This window comes from Carassius carassius, chromosome 9 (genome assembly GCF_963082965.1).
Source record: "Carassius carassius chromosome 9, fCarCar2.1, whole genome shotgun sequence".
Lineage (NCBI taxonomy): Eukaryota > Metazoa > Chordata > Actinopteri > Cypriniformes > Cyprinidae > Carassius > Carassius carassius.
Window position 1 is genome coordinate 24,216,936 of NC_081763.1, and position 15,091 is coordinate 24,232,026.

General features: G+C 35.1%; 2 protein-coding genes across 3 annotated transcripts; both read left to right on the plus strand.

Annotated features, from left to right (window-relative positions):
• The first annotated feature begins 1,165 nt into the window (after positions 1 to 1,165).
• On the plus strand, positions 1,166 to 10,054 carry LOC132149375 (sorting nexin-8-like). Of its 2 annotated transcripts, XM_059558552.1 has the most exons (13): positions 1,166 to 1,294; positions 1,974 to 2,101; positions 2,289 to 2,418; positions 3,336 to 3,526; positions 3,791 to 3,911; positions 4,184 to 4,320; positions 4,512 to 4,592; positions 4,722 to 4,882; positions 5,959 to 6,088; positions 6,169 to 6,237; positions 6,964 to 7,113; positions 8,451 to 8,600; positions 8,739 to 10,054. In XM_059558552.1, the coding sequence occupies exons 1-13, from the start codon at positions 1,273 to 1,275 to the stop codon at positions 8,826 to 8,828; spliced, it is 1,560 nt and encodes a 519-aa protein (XP_059414535.1). In that variant the 5' UTR covers positions 1,166 to 1,272; the 3' UTR covers positions 8,829 to 10,054. The 2 variants fall into 2 exon arrangements, with proteins under 2 accessions (XP_059414535.1, XP_059414536.1); XM_059558553.1 differs by lacking the exons at positions 3,791 to 3,911; positions 4,184 to 4,320.
• Positions 10,055 to 12,057: 2,003 nt separating this feature from the next.
• Positions 12,058 to 13,688, plus strand: LOC132148629 (rRNA methyltransferase 2, mitochondrial-like). Its single transcript, XM_059557327.1, has 2 exons — positions 12,058 to 12,401; positions 12,950 to 13,688. The coding sequence occupies exons 1-2, from the start codon at positions 12,101 to 12,103 to the stop codon at positions 13,372 to 13,374; spliced, it is 726 nt and encodes a 241-aa protein (XP_059413310.1). The 5' UTR covers positions 12,058 to 12,100; the 3' UTR covers positions 13,375 to 13,688.
• Positions 13,689 to 15,091: the final 1,403 nt, after the last annotated feature.

Below are 15,091 nucleotides of genomic sequence, written 5' to 3' on the forward strand. Positions count from 1 at the left end.
GAAACAACATTATGATGAAATTTTGGGGAATCAGTGCACATAATTAATGTACACTTTTTAGCCAAGCCAAAAACTAGGTTTTGGTTTGAAGGAATGCTCTGATACAGTGCATTTTTACAAAATTTAATCTGACCCACTTAATGCATGTGGTCACAAGGAGAAACTATGACAAAAATGACCTTTGACCAAAACTTAAGGAATTCAAACCTAAGCAAATTTGGGTTTCTAGCTTGCTACTCATTCATGGCACCATAAATGAATATCTGAATTTTCTGTCTTTATGCCTGCAATACAGACAGTCAACACTTTCTCAAAACAAGCGAAACCTAAAACTGTGATATGGTATCGGCTGTTTCTGCTGTTATGGTGACTAAAACATGCAATTCACCAAACAATCTGTGAACAAGCAAGTCTACACAAAGATATATGACAGGATGGAGAAACAAAAGTGTAACTGGAGTGGGTTTCATTTAAGATGGTGTGTGCATCATCATCATCAAAGTAAGTAATTATGAACTATTTGGCTAACTATTTGTGTTCAGACCTTTTAAAACGTTTCTTGGTCAGAGAAAAAGTGTACTTCATCAATACAATCTCGATACTTTGTAACTTATGAATTCTTCTAATAATAATAACTATTATTTTGAATTCCCTAAAGTTAAGTTGGATTTAGTCCAGGATGTGTTGTTTTCACTTTAACAGAAAATTATTTTGTCTAAAAATAAATTTTGGTTTCATTGACCTTCACAATGCAATAGCATAACATTTTCCTTCTTCAGCTGAATTGTGATTGAATTAGGTTAATTATTAATTACGAATTATTAATTAGGTACTACAGTGAGCCAAAAATAACATATGCAATAAACTGATACACAATGTAAAAATGTAGACAATAGTAATGTCTATTTACTCATTTTTTTCTGCTTTACTTATTGGAATGGTAAATGTATACTCTTGAGGTTAGTGAGGCTTTTTTATTGTAGGCTATATTAGCTTTGTAACAGATCACATCTCTGAGTGAATCACCTTCTTCTTAACAAATTACACTTGAATTAATGAAAAAGATATAAAAAAATATTTGAATGTTTATTGAAAAAGTATATTCTAACCATACCTCAAAGGGTCTGATAAACCCGAGGCTCCGCCCACCGCCGTCACACAGCTACTTTACCATGTGTTTCCACATCACTACAACTTTAAGGAGAAGGACATGCTCTTTTTTTTGCAGGAAATCACATGGAGGTGATATCGCACTCACATGACATCTGAACCATGGCAGCGGACATCAATGAAGGTAAGGAATACAAATTATAGCCATTTAAAGCGAAATATTGCACAGTTTCATGCGATTTATTTATTTAACGTTTGTACTGGCGGTTGTCTGCGAATTAGTTTTCTTGTCTTGGAAAATTTCTCTGATGGTGTTTTAAAAAAATCGAGAGTGGAAACACGAGTTACTTTAACGCGAGTTAAGCGCTTTACGTTGTTGTCTTGCCTACGTTTTCTTTTATTTGTTGTTTCACTTGTTTAGTGACTATCTATTACCGGTTAATTCAAGTTTTCCAGACTGACAACTCAGATATAGTTACTATTACAAACAGCTTTTAAAATGTATTTTGAATCTTTAAAATAAAAAGAATGTCCCCCCCAGACTGTGTTTCTGTTCAATAATGGCATATTTGTTTGGATTTAATGTTGTTTTTATCTAGTTCTGTTGTGTTTCTATTTGTATTGTGTTTGTGTCAAACGTCTTGAGAACGTTCTGAACTCTTCAATAATAATAATAATTAAAAAAATACAAACGTATTGCGCAACTACAGTATTCTATCAGTGTTGGAACAATCAGCTTAAAACAATAAATTATTTCAGTGTGTTCACTGTGGAATGCAGTAACAAAATGTTCCAAATCACCTTTGCCAAGACAATTCATTTATGTCAACATAAAGCTCTTAACAGACGTCTCTTGACTGTAGGATCTGTCCCTTCATATTATCGTGAAGTGCATCAAGCCATCTGCTCCAGAACTGATGAACGAGTGCCTATTGGTGTATTCCAGAGAGTTCTCAGCAGAACATATCTCTCCAGTACTGTTCAAAACCAGGTGAGACTTACACTAGGATAACATGTCATTATTGGCTCGAAAGACTGTAGTTAGCTGAATGACATCCCACATGCTTTGTTTAATGACATTATTCATGGCTGGAAATGGAAATGTTATGGTTTGGGTTTTCTTGTGGAACCATGGCTTCTTCTGCACAGGCTAAAAGGCATCTTCATCTACATTTTAGATAGCCGAACATGTAAACAATGTTGATGGATTCCTTAGTAAAGTCTCGCTTTATAAAGGCTTGGCTCTCATTGCCCTTGCTCAACAAGGAAAACCACCAAGTCCCAAACTACTGGAGAATTTCATACAAGGTAAGCATAAGGATATCTATTCCTCAGCTGACTGTAGTAAAGCAACCCCAGTTAAGTCCCCATAAAAACTGTCTTTTGTTCAAGATGTCATGTGATATTATATTGCCTGCTGTCCCAACTGAATTCAAGCTGCATTTCAGTGTCACCGTAAGTTTACAGTGATTTGCACACTTTTTTCAGCATTTCAGCAAAAGAAAAATCTGCATTTTTGAATCCTAAGTAGTTCTCACCCTGTTTTATACGGTATGCATGCATTATTTACATTCCTCAGGTCTACAGTTGTCCTGGGATGGTTGTGTGATGGTGTTTGAGAGTTTTTTTAACATCACAATGATTCATATAAGAGCTCTGAAGAGTTAAAGCTTCTATTCAATACAGGCCTCTTGTGTTATTTCAGGTGTTGCCAGTATGACAGTCGAGTGTGCACTTTAATTGTGATGCTTCCTGTTTTCTCCTCTACACAAAACCAAGTTTCCTGTCAACTGGATGCCAAATGCATATTTCTCTGTGGAATGACCAAGAAACACTTTTTGTTTTTGCGTTCCACCAAACAAAAGCAAAGATCATGGGTTGAATCTGCTAAGACAATGTTTTGCTGAGTCAAGCAGTTTCTCCCATTTTCCAGAATTTCTTTTTCTAAATTTGATGCACAAACCACAGAAATCCACAGAAAAAAACACTGTGTGCCACGCAGCTCAACATTGTTTACAGACTTCCTTGTCATCCCTTTTGACCTTTCTGTAATGCTGTGTTATTTATGTGCAGTCACAAGACTCACATGGAACAGAGATAAAAAGAAAGCAATCTTCTTTATATTATTTAAAATGATCATACTGTGATCACCCATGTGATAATGTTTAGTCAGTGACCTCTTTAAATACAGTACAGTCACTGTAATACGTGCCATGTTTTTTAAGAGTTCCCGAAGCCTCAGCTGGGAGAGCCAAAGGAGCTTCAGAGTCTGAAGATTCAGTCGGTTGAGGAGAGTCCTTTGAACTTGTCTTTGACTCTGGCAGAGCTGTTAAAGAAGGACACCATCAAAGTTGATCTCATCCCCGAGAAGAAGGGATTGTTTCTTAAACACGTGGAGTATCAGGTCACCAGTGAGGTGAGTGACTTAGGAGGCCGTATTAAAGTTCATCCCAAAAGTATAAAATAATTTACCCACCATCAAGTTATCCAAGATGTAGGTGAGCTTTTTTCTTCATGGAACATATTTGGAGAAATTTAGCATAGCATCACTTGCTCACATGTGGACAGCTCAAAATAAATGCGTAAACAAGAACCAGTGAGTCTGGTTCATATTACGAGGAATTCTTTTCCTTGATTGGTTGAGATAAAATACTCTACTTCTGTATGTGCCCTTTTGCAGCGTTTTACAGTATCAGTCTATCGGCGATACAATGATTTTGATGTTTTCCATGAGCTTCTACTTCAGAGATATGCTTACAGAGTCGTGCCGGCGCTTCCTCCCAAAAGGGTGCTGAAAGGAGGTAAGGCATGGTTAAACCTGTAGATTATAGTTTTGTGCATTTCCCACTTAGACTGTACAGCGACATTCAATACTTTCTGAGAATGCACCAGACAAACAATAACCGCTCTGCCAAAATGGAAAAAAGTAAACTTGTTCTGTTTTTCAGCAAGATTCACTTCCATAGTAACTGAGTACCTGAAAGTTCCTTGCTGTGTTTTATTAATGGAAGGGCTGTGTTTTGTTGTTCCTGGAACAGTTTAATCTTTTCTCTGTTCTTTGGCCCCACTGCAGTCCTGACCTCAATGTCAGATCGGCAGTTCATTGAAGGGCGGAGACGAGCTCTTGGCAGGTTTCTGAATCTTGTGGCACGACACCCTGTCTTTTCTGAGGATGAGCTTGTGAAAACATTCCTCACCTTCAGTGGCTCGGTGTGGATTTTTTGCTACTTGAGTTTCTAGATAAGCAGGATTCATTTTTGTATGATATTTTGTAGTGGAAGAATAATGCAATTTGAAAGTACATTTGAAATGCCAGTTCTGATTTAAGAATTTTTATTTTATATTCCTCCTAGACATTCAATAGGTTGTGACTTCCAAATTTCCATTTTTATGTCTCACAGGATGTCCAAGCTAAGTTTAGAGATGCTTGCAAAAAAATGGGTGATGAGTTCATGACATGCAAATATGCAACGCAGGCCAAGGTTTGATTTCAGTTTTATTTCACTTTGCATGTTAAAATCAAGCTTTGTTTTCAAATGTCATAATATTCTTTTTTTATTGCAACATTTAATAGTTAAAAATGCTTGTCTGTTTTGTGATTTCTCCTGCAGGATTACCTCCCAGCAGATGTCCAAAGTCAATTTTCATCCAGCAGAGAGCTCATCAGAAATATCCATAACAGTTTTCAGAAGTTAAGGGACAGGGCGGAGAGGATGGCCAGTCGCTCAAAGGAGAACGCCGCGGATCTGCTGATGTTTGGGAAGGAGCTCAGGTACCACCTCATCCTGAGTGCTGTCTCTGAATCGTTTCGGTTTTTCTAAAACCAGTGGTTCTTAACCAGGGGTCTAAGGTTTACCTCCAATGGCAAACTTCCAAACGGGCCTCAAATGTTTAAAAATAATTCAAATCAAGCCTTTAAACAAATAAATCAAGGTATTTCTTAATTTAATTCAACCCTAAACTTCTGGATTTTATTCTAATTACAATTATGTCAGTAGTTCTTATTTTAATCTATAGACACCTTTTAATTTCTATAATTTAAAAAAGGTTTAGTACCACAGTGTCGGAGACATGTAGAAAGATGGGAAAAAGGAATGTTCAAAATATATATAAAATATATATAAAAACAGTTATTAGCTGACCGTTTTTCCCACCCACCAGTACAGTTAGATGCATAAATAAATAATTAAACAGCGGAGATGTTTTTCTATTTTGAAATAAACGGAATTATGACTTCTAGGATTATATATATATATGCAGAAAACAAAACTATCCTAAAAATGGAAAAATTTCAGAATGTTTAAAATAGAAAGGCAGCTGTAGATGTTTATCTATGTGCTGACCAGTTTTTTTTTCTACTATCATAATGGTTAGATATATAAATAAATAATGTGATTTAAAATAAAAATTTTAAAAATGTATTTATTTTATACTATACTATACTTTTTTTTTTTTTTTACACATTTTTACACACAATTTTGTCTACCCACCCGCAGTGTTGATGATTTAAATAATTATATGAATCACATTATTTATTTTTACATATTTATTTTTTTCAACTTCTATTTTCTCTTAACTACCCCATCACACCATACGGCAAAATAAATAAATGAATAAAACTTTCAAAGTGATACAGGTCTACAAATCCACCTGTAGGGGTTTATTTTTTGATGGTGACTAAACGACTGTATGTTATTTCTTATTCACAATGGTACAGTACAGTAACATTAACTGTTTGAGTAGGTGGAAAATACCAGATTTGTCCAGTAATTTGAGAAAGCCTGATTGTCAGATGTTTATGACTACATGCCACAGATTTCATCTTTGGTCTCTCTCTCTCGGCTCCAGTTCTTTGGGATCAGATGAGTCATCTGTGCCTATCCTGGCGTCCTGTAAGAGTCCTTGGGCTGCACTCAGACGCTCTGTTAAAGGGCTTTCTGTTGAGTTCTCACTTCTGTCTGAAAAAGCTGCCCAACAGGTACTTTGTTTCCCACACTCACACCACGTGAACTGGCTGCATGCTGCTACAGAGGAAATTAATTTGTGTATTTAATACAGTGCAGAAGAGAAGAGGATGATGTGGTAGAAAAACTAAATCTGTTCTTGGACTTGCTGCAGTCGTACAGGGTGAGTATTGATTTGCTTTAACATTTACATACAGCTTTATTATATTGTCCATTTAGAGGAAATATATATGACAGTAAATGCTTATTATTATTATTATTATTATTATTATACAATAAATATTTATAATAATACATGTTTTTAAGAAGCAAATCAGCATATTGGAATGATTTCTGGAGAATCATGTGACGCTGAAGACTGGAATCATAATGCTGAAAATCTAGTTTTACATCGAAGGAATAAATGACATTTTAAAATATTTTCAAAGAGAAAGCAGTTATTTTAAATTGCAATAATATTTCACAGTATTACTGTTTTATTGTATTTTTTATCAAATAAATTCAGCCTTGGTGAGCATTAGAGATATCTTTTAAAAACATTACTGAGATACTTATTTTAAAAACATTATAAAATATATTATTACAAATATTTTACATATTACATATTTTTTTATTAGGTATTTTTTGTGAATTTTTCAGATGTCTTGGAATAAAGCAAACGAGTTGTCATTTAGCTGTTTTCATCCACTGTTCAAGCTGATTTGCCTTTTGCTACTTTTCATGGAGAGAGGACAGGAAATAAAAGGGAGAACAGCAGAATTGTCATGTTGCACGCTGATTTCAAACCTGTTTAAACACATGAGCACCAAAGCTCAGTGTACATATAAGTTACAACTAAGCCATGGCACAGAAGATTTTTTTATGAGTGTGTATGTGTGGTGTCATACAGGACTTGTGTGAAAGGCATGAGAAAGGGGTCTTGCATGAACACCAACGAGCGCTCCAGAAGTACGGTGTCATGAAAAGACAAATGCTGAGTGCCACGGTGCAGCCTAAAGAACAGGTTTCTGTCGAACAGCTGGAGTCCCGCATCGTCCAGGTCAGCCCACACACACACACACACACACACTAAAAAGAGCTATAGCAGCTTGTGTGGCAGAATTCCCAGAGGGGAAGAGGGGAAATGTGGGGACCAGTAGCTTGAGGGGAGCTGATACATCCTTAAAATTTTGGGCAAAATTGATCTGAAGAGCTTGAAACCAAAGCTCTTGAGCAAGATTTGTATCCTCATAATCCTTCTGGGGATGTCGCAGGCATTTGAACTAGGATCTCTGCCTCTTGAGAGACGTGGTTAAAGGCCTTTTTTAAAAATCTTGTTTAGGCCAGGGTTTTTTAAACTGGGGTCTAGAGAGGCTGCAAGACGTTTTGTGAATATAAAAAAACAACAACACGCATTGTACAATTTTTAAAGAATTCAAAATTAAAATGTTGACATAAGATATTAATTCAATATTTTACAGAATTTGATTTTAATGGTAATATGCTACTATTCAAAAAATTTGCCTGAGTAAGATGTTTATGAAAGAAATTGACACTTTTATTCAGCATGGATGAAATAAATTGTTCAAAAGTGACAGGAAAGACTTATAATGTTACAAAAGATTTCTATTTCAAAATAAATGCTAGTCTTAATGAACCCTCCATTCAATAAAATGTATCACTGTTTCCCACAAAAATATTATGGAAGGATCATGTGACACTGAAGACTGCAGAAAATTCAGCTTTGCCATCACAGGAATAAATGACATTTAATATATAGATGTTATTTACATTTTTTATAATATTTTATAATATTACTGTTTTACTACATTTTTGATACAACCTAGGAGACTAAGAGACTTCTTTCAAAAACATTCAAAAATATTACTGAAATAGGAATTAATAACACTTGTGTGCTATAGTGTGTTTTTATTGCGCTAATGTGCTTTCATTGCATCACTAGCACTGAGAATATTTTATAAGACACCAAGTAATTCCTAGCAACTCGTTTCATTTTATGTCTATAAACTTTACTTTGGTTTTGTTGTTTACTGACCAAACTTGCATATAAGCATTTAATTGGTCATTTGAGCAGCCATTTTGCACATTAATTTTATTTTATCACCTAAGAATTTGATTTATCAATAAGTTAGGAAACATTTCATAAAAGTCCCAGCCAGGTGGAGAACAAGAGAAACATGCTTGATTGATACTGATGCAATGCCAAATCACGCCAGTCACATACAATATCTGTCTAACCTTCAAATAGCATGTCATGATCCAGTGGTTTTTAACTGTTGGGTGGCTCATCGTGATGATGATAATGATGATGATTGAGGTTAGGGTGGGAAGATGTGACCATACTGTGACCTCACTCTGATTTCTGACTCACGGCAGCAAGAAAACGCCATTCAGACCATGGAGCTGCGCAACTACTTCTCCCTGTTCTGCCGGCACCAGGAAAGCCAGCTCATATTTACTTATCTGCCCATTACGTCTCACATCCTGGGGGCACTTGTAGACTCACAGGTGCTGGGACATAAAGAGGTACACCTATCTTAAGCTTATCTAGTATCTCTGCATTAAAGCTATTCATTTTAATGTGTGCCAGAGTTGGTTTTATTACTTTGATCCTAACAAAGCCTTCTTATATTTGTTGTTGCGTCTTATTTTGCTTTGTTCTAGATGGGTGAGGTGTGGCAAGATCTTCATTCCAAACTTAAAAGTCTTTTTGGGGACGGTAACGGACAGTTTCCACCTCTCAGCCCAAAATAACCTCCCTTTTGTGATTTCATGAACTCCAAGCCTGTTTTGAATCGCAGGATCTAATCAGGAACTACAGACAATCAGTATGCTTTCTCGCAAAGAATTATGGGGAACTGGTTCTGTGTAAATGTGTTATGTGGCAGTTCTTAAAATCTGTCAGTCTGAGTTGAAAAGGCAACTTGATTTCCTACAGTTTGAACAAACTGACACCTAAAATAAAGAGCTGATGTTGTGGAGTATAATTTTAAGAAATGCAACAAGATGCTATAACACTGTATTGATCTTTAATCTACATGTATGCAAAGCTAATGTTGTTGTTTTAAAACGTAAGCTAATCTGAAAAGAAATTGTACATTGTAAAAAGGGTTAACACATGAAAGTTGACCTGTATCTTCTATTTTAGTGCAATATAAAGAAATGAGCTAAACTAATAGCAAGTGAGTCGGAGCGATGGTTAGTTGAATACACTTCATGGGAAATATGCAGAAATTGTTATTTGATTCAAAGGCATCATAATTATTTTGCCAGTCTGATTCTATGTTATCTACTTTGTATCTTCAGACTTGTACTTCTCGCAGCTTTGTTTTGTTGTCACATTTCATTTTTATTTGTAAGTAATATTTACACTACCATTCAAAAGTCTGGAGTTAGTAAGATTTTATTTTTGAAAAAAATTATTTCTTTTATTCAGCATGAAATTACCAAAAGTCATGGTGAAGACATTTAAAAATTTCATTTTAAAGCTGTTCTTTTGTACTCATCATATCTTGATTTCCACAGAAATATTAATCTGCACAGTCATTTCCAACACTGACAAGAAATGTTTCTTGAGCAGGAAATCAGCATATTCTTGCTTCCTTGCTGAGCATCACTGTGAGGCATTCAAATGACAGTAGTGTATACAATACAGTAGTGTATTCAAGTGAACACTTTCAAACTAGTTGTCTTACTAACTATGAAGTAATTAGTTATTAGCTGCTCTGAATGCCAAAAACTTGTTTTTATTCAATAAATTGATGTTCTGAAATTTTTGGCTGCTATTAAACTATCATATTAACTATACTTCGAAATATGTCTGTAAAAAAAAATGCTGTCGGTTGATAATGCATGCATCATGCATAATTCCATCTTAATTGTTTAATATTTAGTAAAACACTTTAGCAGAGCTTATCAATTGTCTTCAAATGTTTGATTTTATGTTTGGACTAAGTAAAGCATTAAAGAAATGGAAACTTATCGTACTTCAATACATATTCAATTCTGCCACCTGCTGGCACAGAGGGCAAATGGTTTGAGAAATAGGTGTTTCCTATGACATTTACAGTAGTAAGGCAATAGATAGATAGATAGATAGATAGATAGATAGATAGATAGATAGAAAAAAAGTTCTTATACAAAATGCTGTATATTTTTAACATTTAAATACAGCATTTGATATCGGGTGATTTTACGTAGAATGGCCATATCCGAAACCATAGAGTTGAATAATTTCCACTGATACAGTGGCAAATGTTCATCAGTGGTATTCAAACCCCAATCAGACATCCTCTACTTCCAGTTTATGCTTCACTATCACATCGTGACCATTGAATTTAAAATATCCCAAGAACTTATTTTTCTGAAGCATCAGTGGGAACCACAGGACATCATCTGCCCACATCTGGCTGAACGGTATTTTATCTGTGTCAAACCACAGTGGCCTCATATCTGAAAAAGAAAACAAACCTCTTCAGTCAGTGGCACGTTATTAGACTTTCTGTCTCAGTATGTGTCTCACAAAACTGGATCATTAAGTGATGCGGCGCTGTATTACAGTCTGATTCGGTTGGCTCTCCTTTATAGGTGTCATCTCTAAAAATGTGGACATCAACCATGTGGAGGGTGTCAACCATGAGGCCACTTTCCTCTAGCAGCTCCCTGTCACATAAAATGGCATTTTGTTTTAGCTGTAAAACCAAAAAAAGCAGGGAAGATTGAACATGGCCAATCGCTGACACCACAGTTAAGTTCTACAGACAAGTAAATAATAAAAAACATTCTCCGCATGACAAGGTTCAAATTGCTTAACTTTGATCTCTAGCTTCAATAAAGTGAGGAGATAGTGGAATAATATAGTTTTTTTTTTTTTTTTTACTGAAAAATAAAACATGGTAATGTACATTTGTGTAAGAAAAAAAATCTAACACACACCAGAAAGATCGTTCTGATTCAGTATCGGAACTGTAAGACAATGACATTAACCAAAAGGTGTCCAAACATCCAATTTTTACTTGTCCCTGGAAGTGTTTTACAGCAGTTTTAAAACACCCCATAAAAACAAGACAAAACAAAACAAAAAAGTAGCCTCCAAGAGCACACACACAAAAAAAAACCAAGTATCTGTTTTATAAATTTTTATTCATCATATGTTCTCATATTTATTTTACGTTTGTGTGTTTTTTTTTTTTTTTTTTGGTAAATTCATAAACTTTTAATAATATTATTTTGATGCAATGGCTACTATGATTTGTGGTGAATTATAGTAAAACCAGTTAGGGTCAGTTTCACCTGCAGTGCAAAGATGATAATTATTAATTATAAGAAGATTATATGCTCACAATTTTTTTTTATAAATAATTAAGTTATGATATAAATATAAATTTATTAAAAAATTTAGTCGTGTCTGACATATTATACAGAATTTTATTTATCCAAATGCAACACATGATTTACAGATCTGCGAAAATATGAACTCAACTAGGAGCTGGTTGACTCCACCTACCCACGTGTGCACTGTGCAACAGTGAAATGATCTCGATGGGAAAAGTGAGTCATTTTGGTGAGTCGGTTCTTGCGAACACAACTAAATAAAACTAACTTTTTTTTGTATGTTGTAGCCAAACGGTAAAGATATTTCAAGTACGCTGTATATGTAACATTTTTTGTTTTACGACTACTAAAGGATATTATTATTCCTCATTACGCCTCATGTAAATAAAATTGAAAAGATCCGACTCAAAAGAACGAGTCATTGAATCGTAATTCGGAGTGTACGCCTGTCAAATATTCTCGACGGATACTGAAAGCAATCATTTAACATAAAAATGCAAGTATAACCGTATATAACGATAACTAACTGATATATAGCCTACATAAATGCATTTAATCTAAATAATTAATAATATATCACATACACAAATAAAGCACGAAAGTGCGTATAGTTTAATTATTAGAAAGACTCAGAGCGCGCGGATCTTTGATATCAGTTCTAAATGTAATCTCTGCAGATCACTTGTTTGTAAATGATGTGGAAATGTATCCAAAGATCGTGCATTCACGTGTCAGCGGTCTCTCTAAAGAAGATGCCTCTGCACATGAAGGGGAAGAGTGCTGCCGATCAGAGATGGCTGGTCCGGCAGATCAATGACCCTTTCGTTAAAGCTGCTCACGCGCAGAATTACCGCTGTAGAAGTGCTTTTAAACTGATCGAGATAGATGACAAATACAGACTTCTCAAACCTGGTTTGAGTGTCATAGATTGTGGTGCTGCTCCTGGTGCATGGAGTCAAGTTGCAGTCCAGAGAGTCAACTCAACAGGAGAAAGTAAGTGAGCTGCTGAGCTGAATGCATCACATCATGAGATCTATGCATGTCATCATAGGATACATACACTACAGTTGTAGATACATACACTACTTTGTAGAAATAAATGCTGTTTTAAAATTCGGTTTTGCGTTACAGGAACAGATTACATTTAAAATATATATATATTCAGATATTTTAAATAACAGAATGGCTGTTTTACTCCAGTTTTTGATTAAATAAATACAGCCTTTTTAAGCATAAGTTTTCAAAACATAAAAAATCCTACTGACTTTTGAATGCTGTAGTATGCAGACATTATCAGTCAAACCTTTTGAATACACCTACTTTATAATTATAGTCTGTGTGTATTATTTACAATTTTAGAGTAATAGTAAAGTCATCATGAACTGCCACACCTGTAAGTATGAGAATTTTTAGTGGAGAAAAAAAAAAAAATATATATATATATATATATATCAAGCATATGAGCGTCCACTTTTTAAGATTTAGATACATAGATTGGATAGCTGGTGAGGATATGAACAACATACCTTTGTTCTTTCCAGGTGCGGATCTTCCTAAAGGAAGCGTAATAGGAATAGACATACTACGCATCGCCCCTTTGGATGGAGCTCAGTTGCTGTCCAATCATGACATCACTGAGGCCTCAACTCACATGGCGCTGGAGAGGCTCCTCCCTGAAGCTCGAGCAGATGTCATCCTCAGTGACATGGCCCCCAATGCCAGCGGGCTCAGGGAACTGGATCATGAAAGATTGGTCACCATGTGTCTATCAGTGTTGGACTTAGCTGACAAGGTTTTGCGCCCCGGGGGCTCTTTGATTTGCAAATACTGGGATGGAGCTTTGGCCCATAAGCTCCAGCAGAGGCTTTCCTCAATGTTTCAAGATGTAAGAACTGTGAAACCAAGAGCAAGCAGGAAGGAGTCAGCAGAGCTTTTCTTTCTGGCGAGGATGTTCAAAATGAGATAGGATGAGGTCTTTTTCATGAAAAGGATTTTTTTTATATATTATATTTTACATATAGAAAATAAAAAATAAAATTGCTTTGTTCTTATTATGTATTAAAAATAAATAGTAAAAAAACCTGCTTGCAACAAGATTCAGAAACTCAATACAGACCTTGGATATAAATGCTAAAGCAGAATAATTTGATTCAGGTGTTAAATATATAATTGTTGAGTCCGATTTGCATATTATTTTCAGTCTATCAGGATGGCCTAGCAGTGTTAAATTTTTTATTTCAAATCATTTTACAAAGACATGATGGGCATGCATCTACATTTTTTTAAATTAGTAATTTACATAATTATAAATATATTTTTGTTTTTCTTCTGTTAATAATTAAATCCCTACAAATGCACAGAGTATAATACGTAAAAGAGAAATATTTACTCATATATGATTTTATGGATTAGATCAGTGGCTCACAAACATTGGTCTATGAAGGATTCCAAGTGAGGTTTTTTGGCTAATCAAAAAATAATAAGCTAAATAAATTATAAAATACAATAATTATAATTAATATAAAAGCACCAACTCATAAGAATGGACTAAAAGATTGTAACAATAATAATTTAAGTTTGTGTTCCCTCACTTCGATAGACCTTAGTCAGCCATCCATCCATCCATCCCACCTGTTGCAAAAAGTCAGTGACTTCTCTTAAAAAAACTAAAAATTTTTGGGTGTAAACTCTAAAAATAGTTCAATCCAAGAGTATTGTTTAGTGTAAATCATGTTGTAAATTAGCCGATAGGCTGTCGATTTTTTACATGTTAACCTGTCTCCTATAAAAAGCTGTTTGGGTTCAGGTGTATTAAATTAGGGTTGGAGTTAAACTCTGCAGAACACCATCCCTCCAGGAACGGCATGCACAAAAAAAAAAAAATACAATGGAAGTCAATGGGAGTTCTATGACCACCAACATTCTTCAAAATATATTCTTCTGTGTTGAGCAGGAAGAAAAAAAAAAGATATGCATACAGGTTGGGAATGACCTGAGGGTAAATTATTTTCATTTTTGTGTGGACTAACATTTTAAGAAACAAGCTCATTTTAAAGCCTAATTTGTATTATTTTAAAATATTTTCAGTCATTAAGGCAGCTAATGGGCCTCGGCACTCTGCTTCACTATCCTAATGAGTTTGGGAAGTTAGGTACCCTGCAATTTTGTTTTTACTCGAAGAGTTCCACCACCTAAAAAAGTGCAAGAAACACTGGATTGGGAGACATTCAGCTTGTCAGAAGATGGTGCTCTTGAGTTGTCAGCGTGAAAGCAGAAGACTAGTATTGGATTCTCACACACCCAAGCAGTGTAGAGACAGCGTGGACCGGCTGTAACTGGGAACATTTCTTTCCAGTCCATTTGAGAGTCGAGTGCCAAGGAGTTAAAAATCCAGCATTGTCATGTGCATTTTAGTAAACCCTTGAAGTGTGGCTTATTTCACAACACTTTAATTTTGCGTTTCCCTAACCGGAAAGCTAAATTGTTTGCACAATACCGAAGATCAGTTTTCTAGCTGTGTGGAAAGATACAATCATTCTTTCATTACAAGCAGAGGAGCTGTAGAGAGGATGGATAAGTGTCTTATAGACGTAAGACTAATGAGAATCCTTTGTCCCTGTAGCAAAGCAGTCTAGCAGATATTAGCCTGACACATTATTATCTCAGACACTTGCTTTCTACAG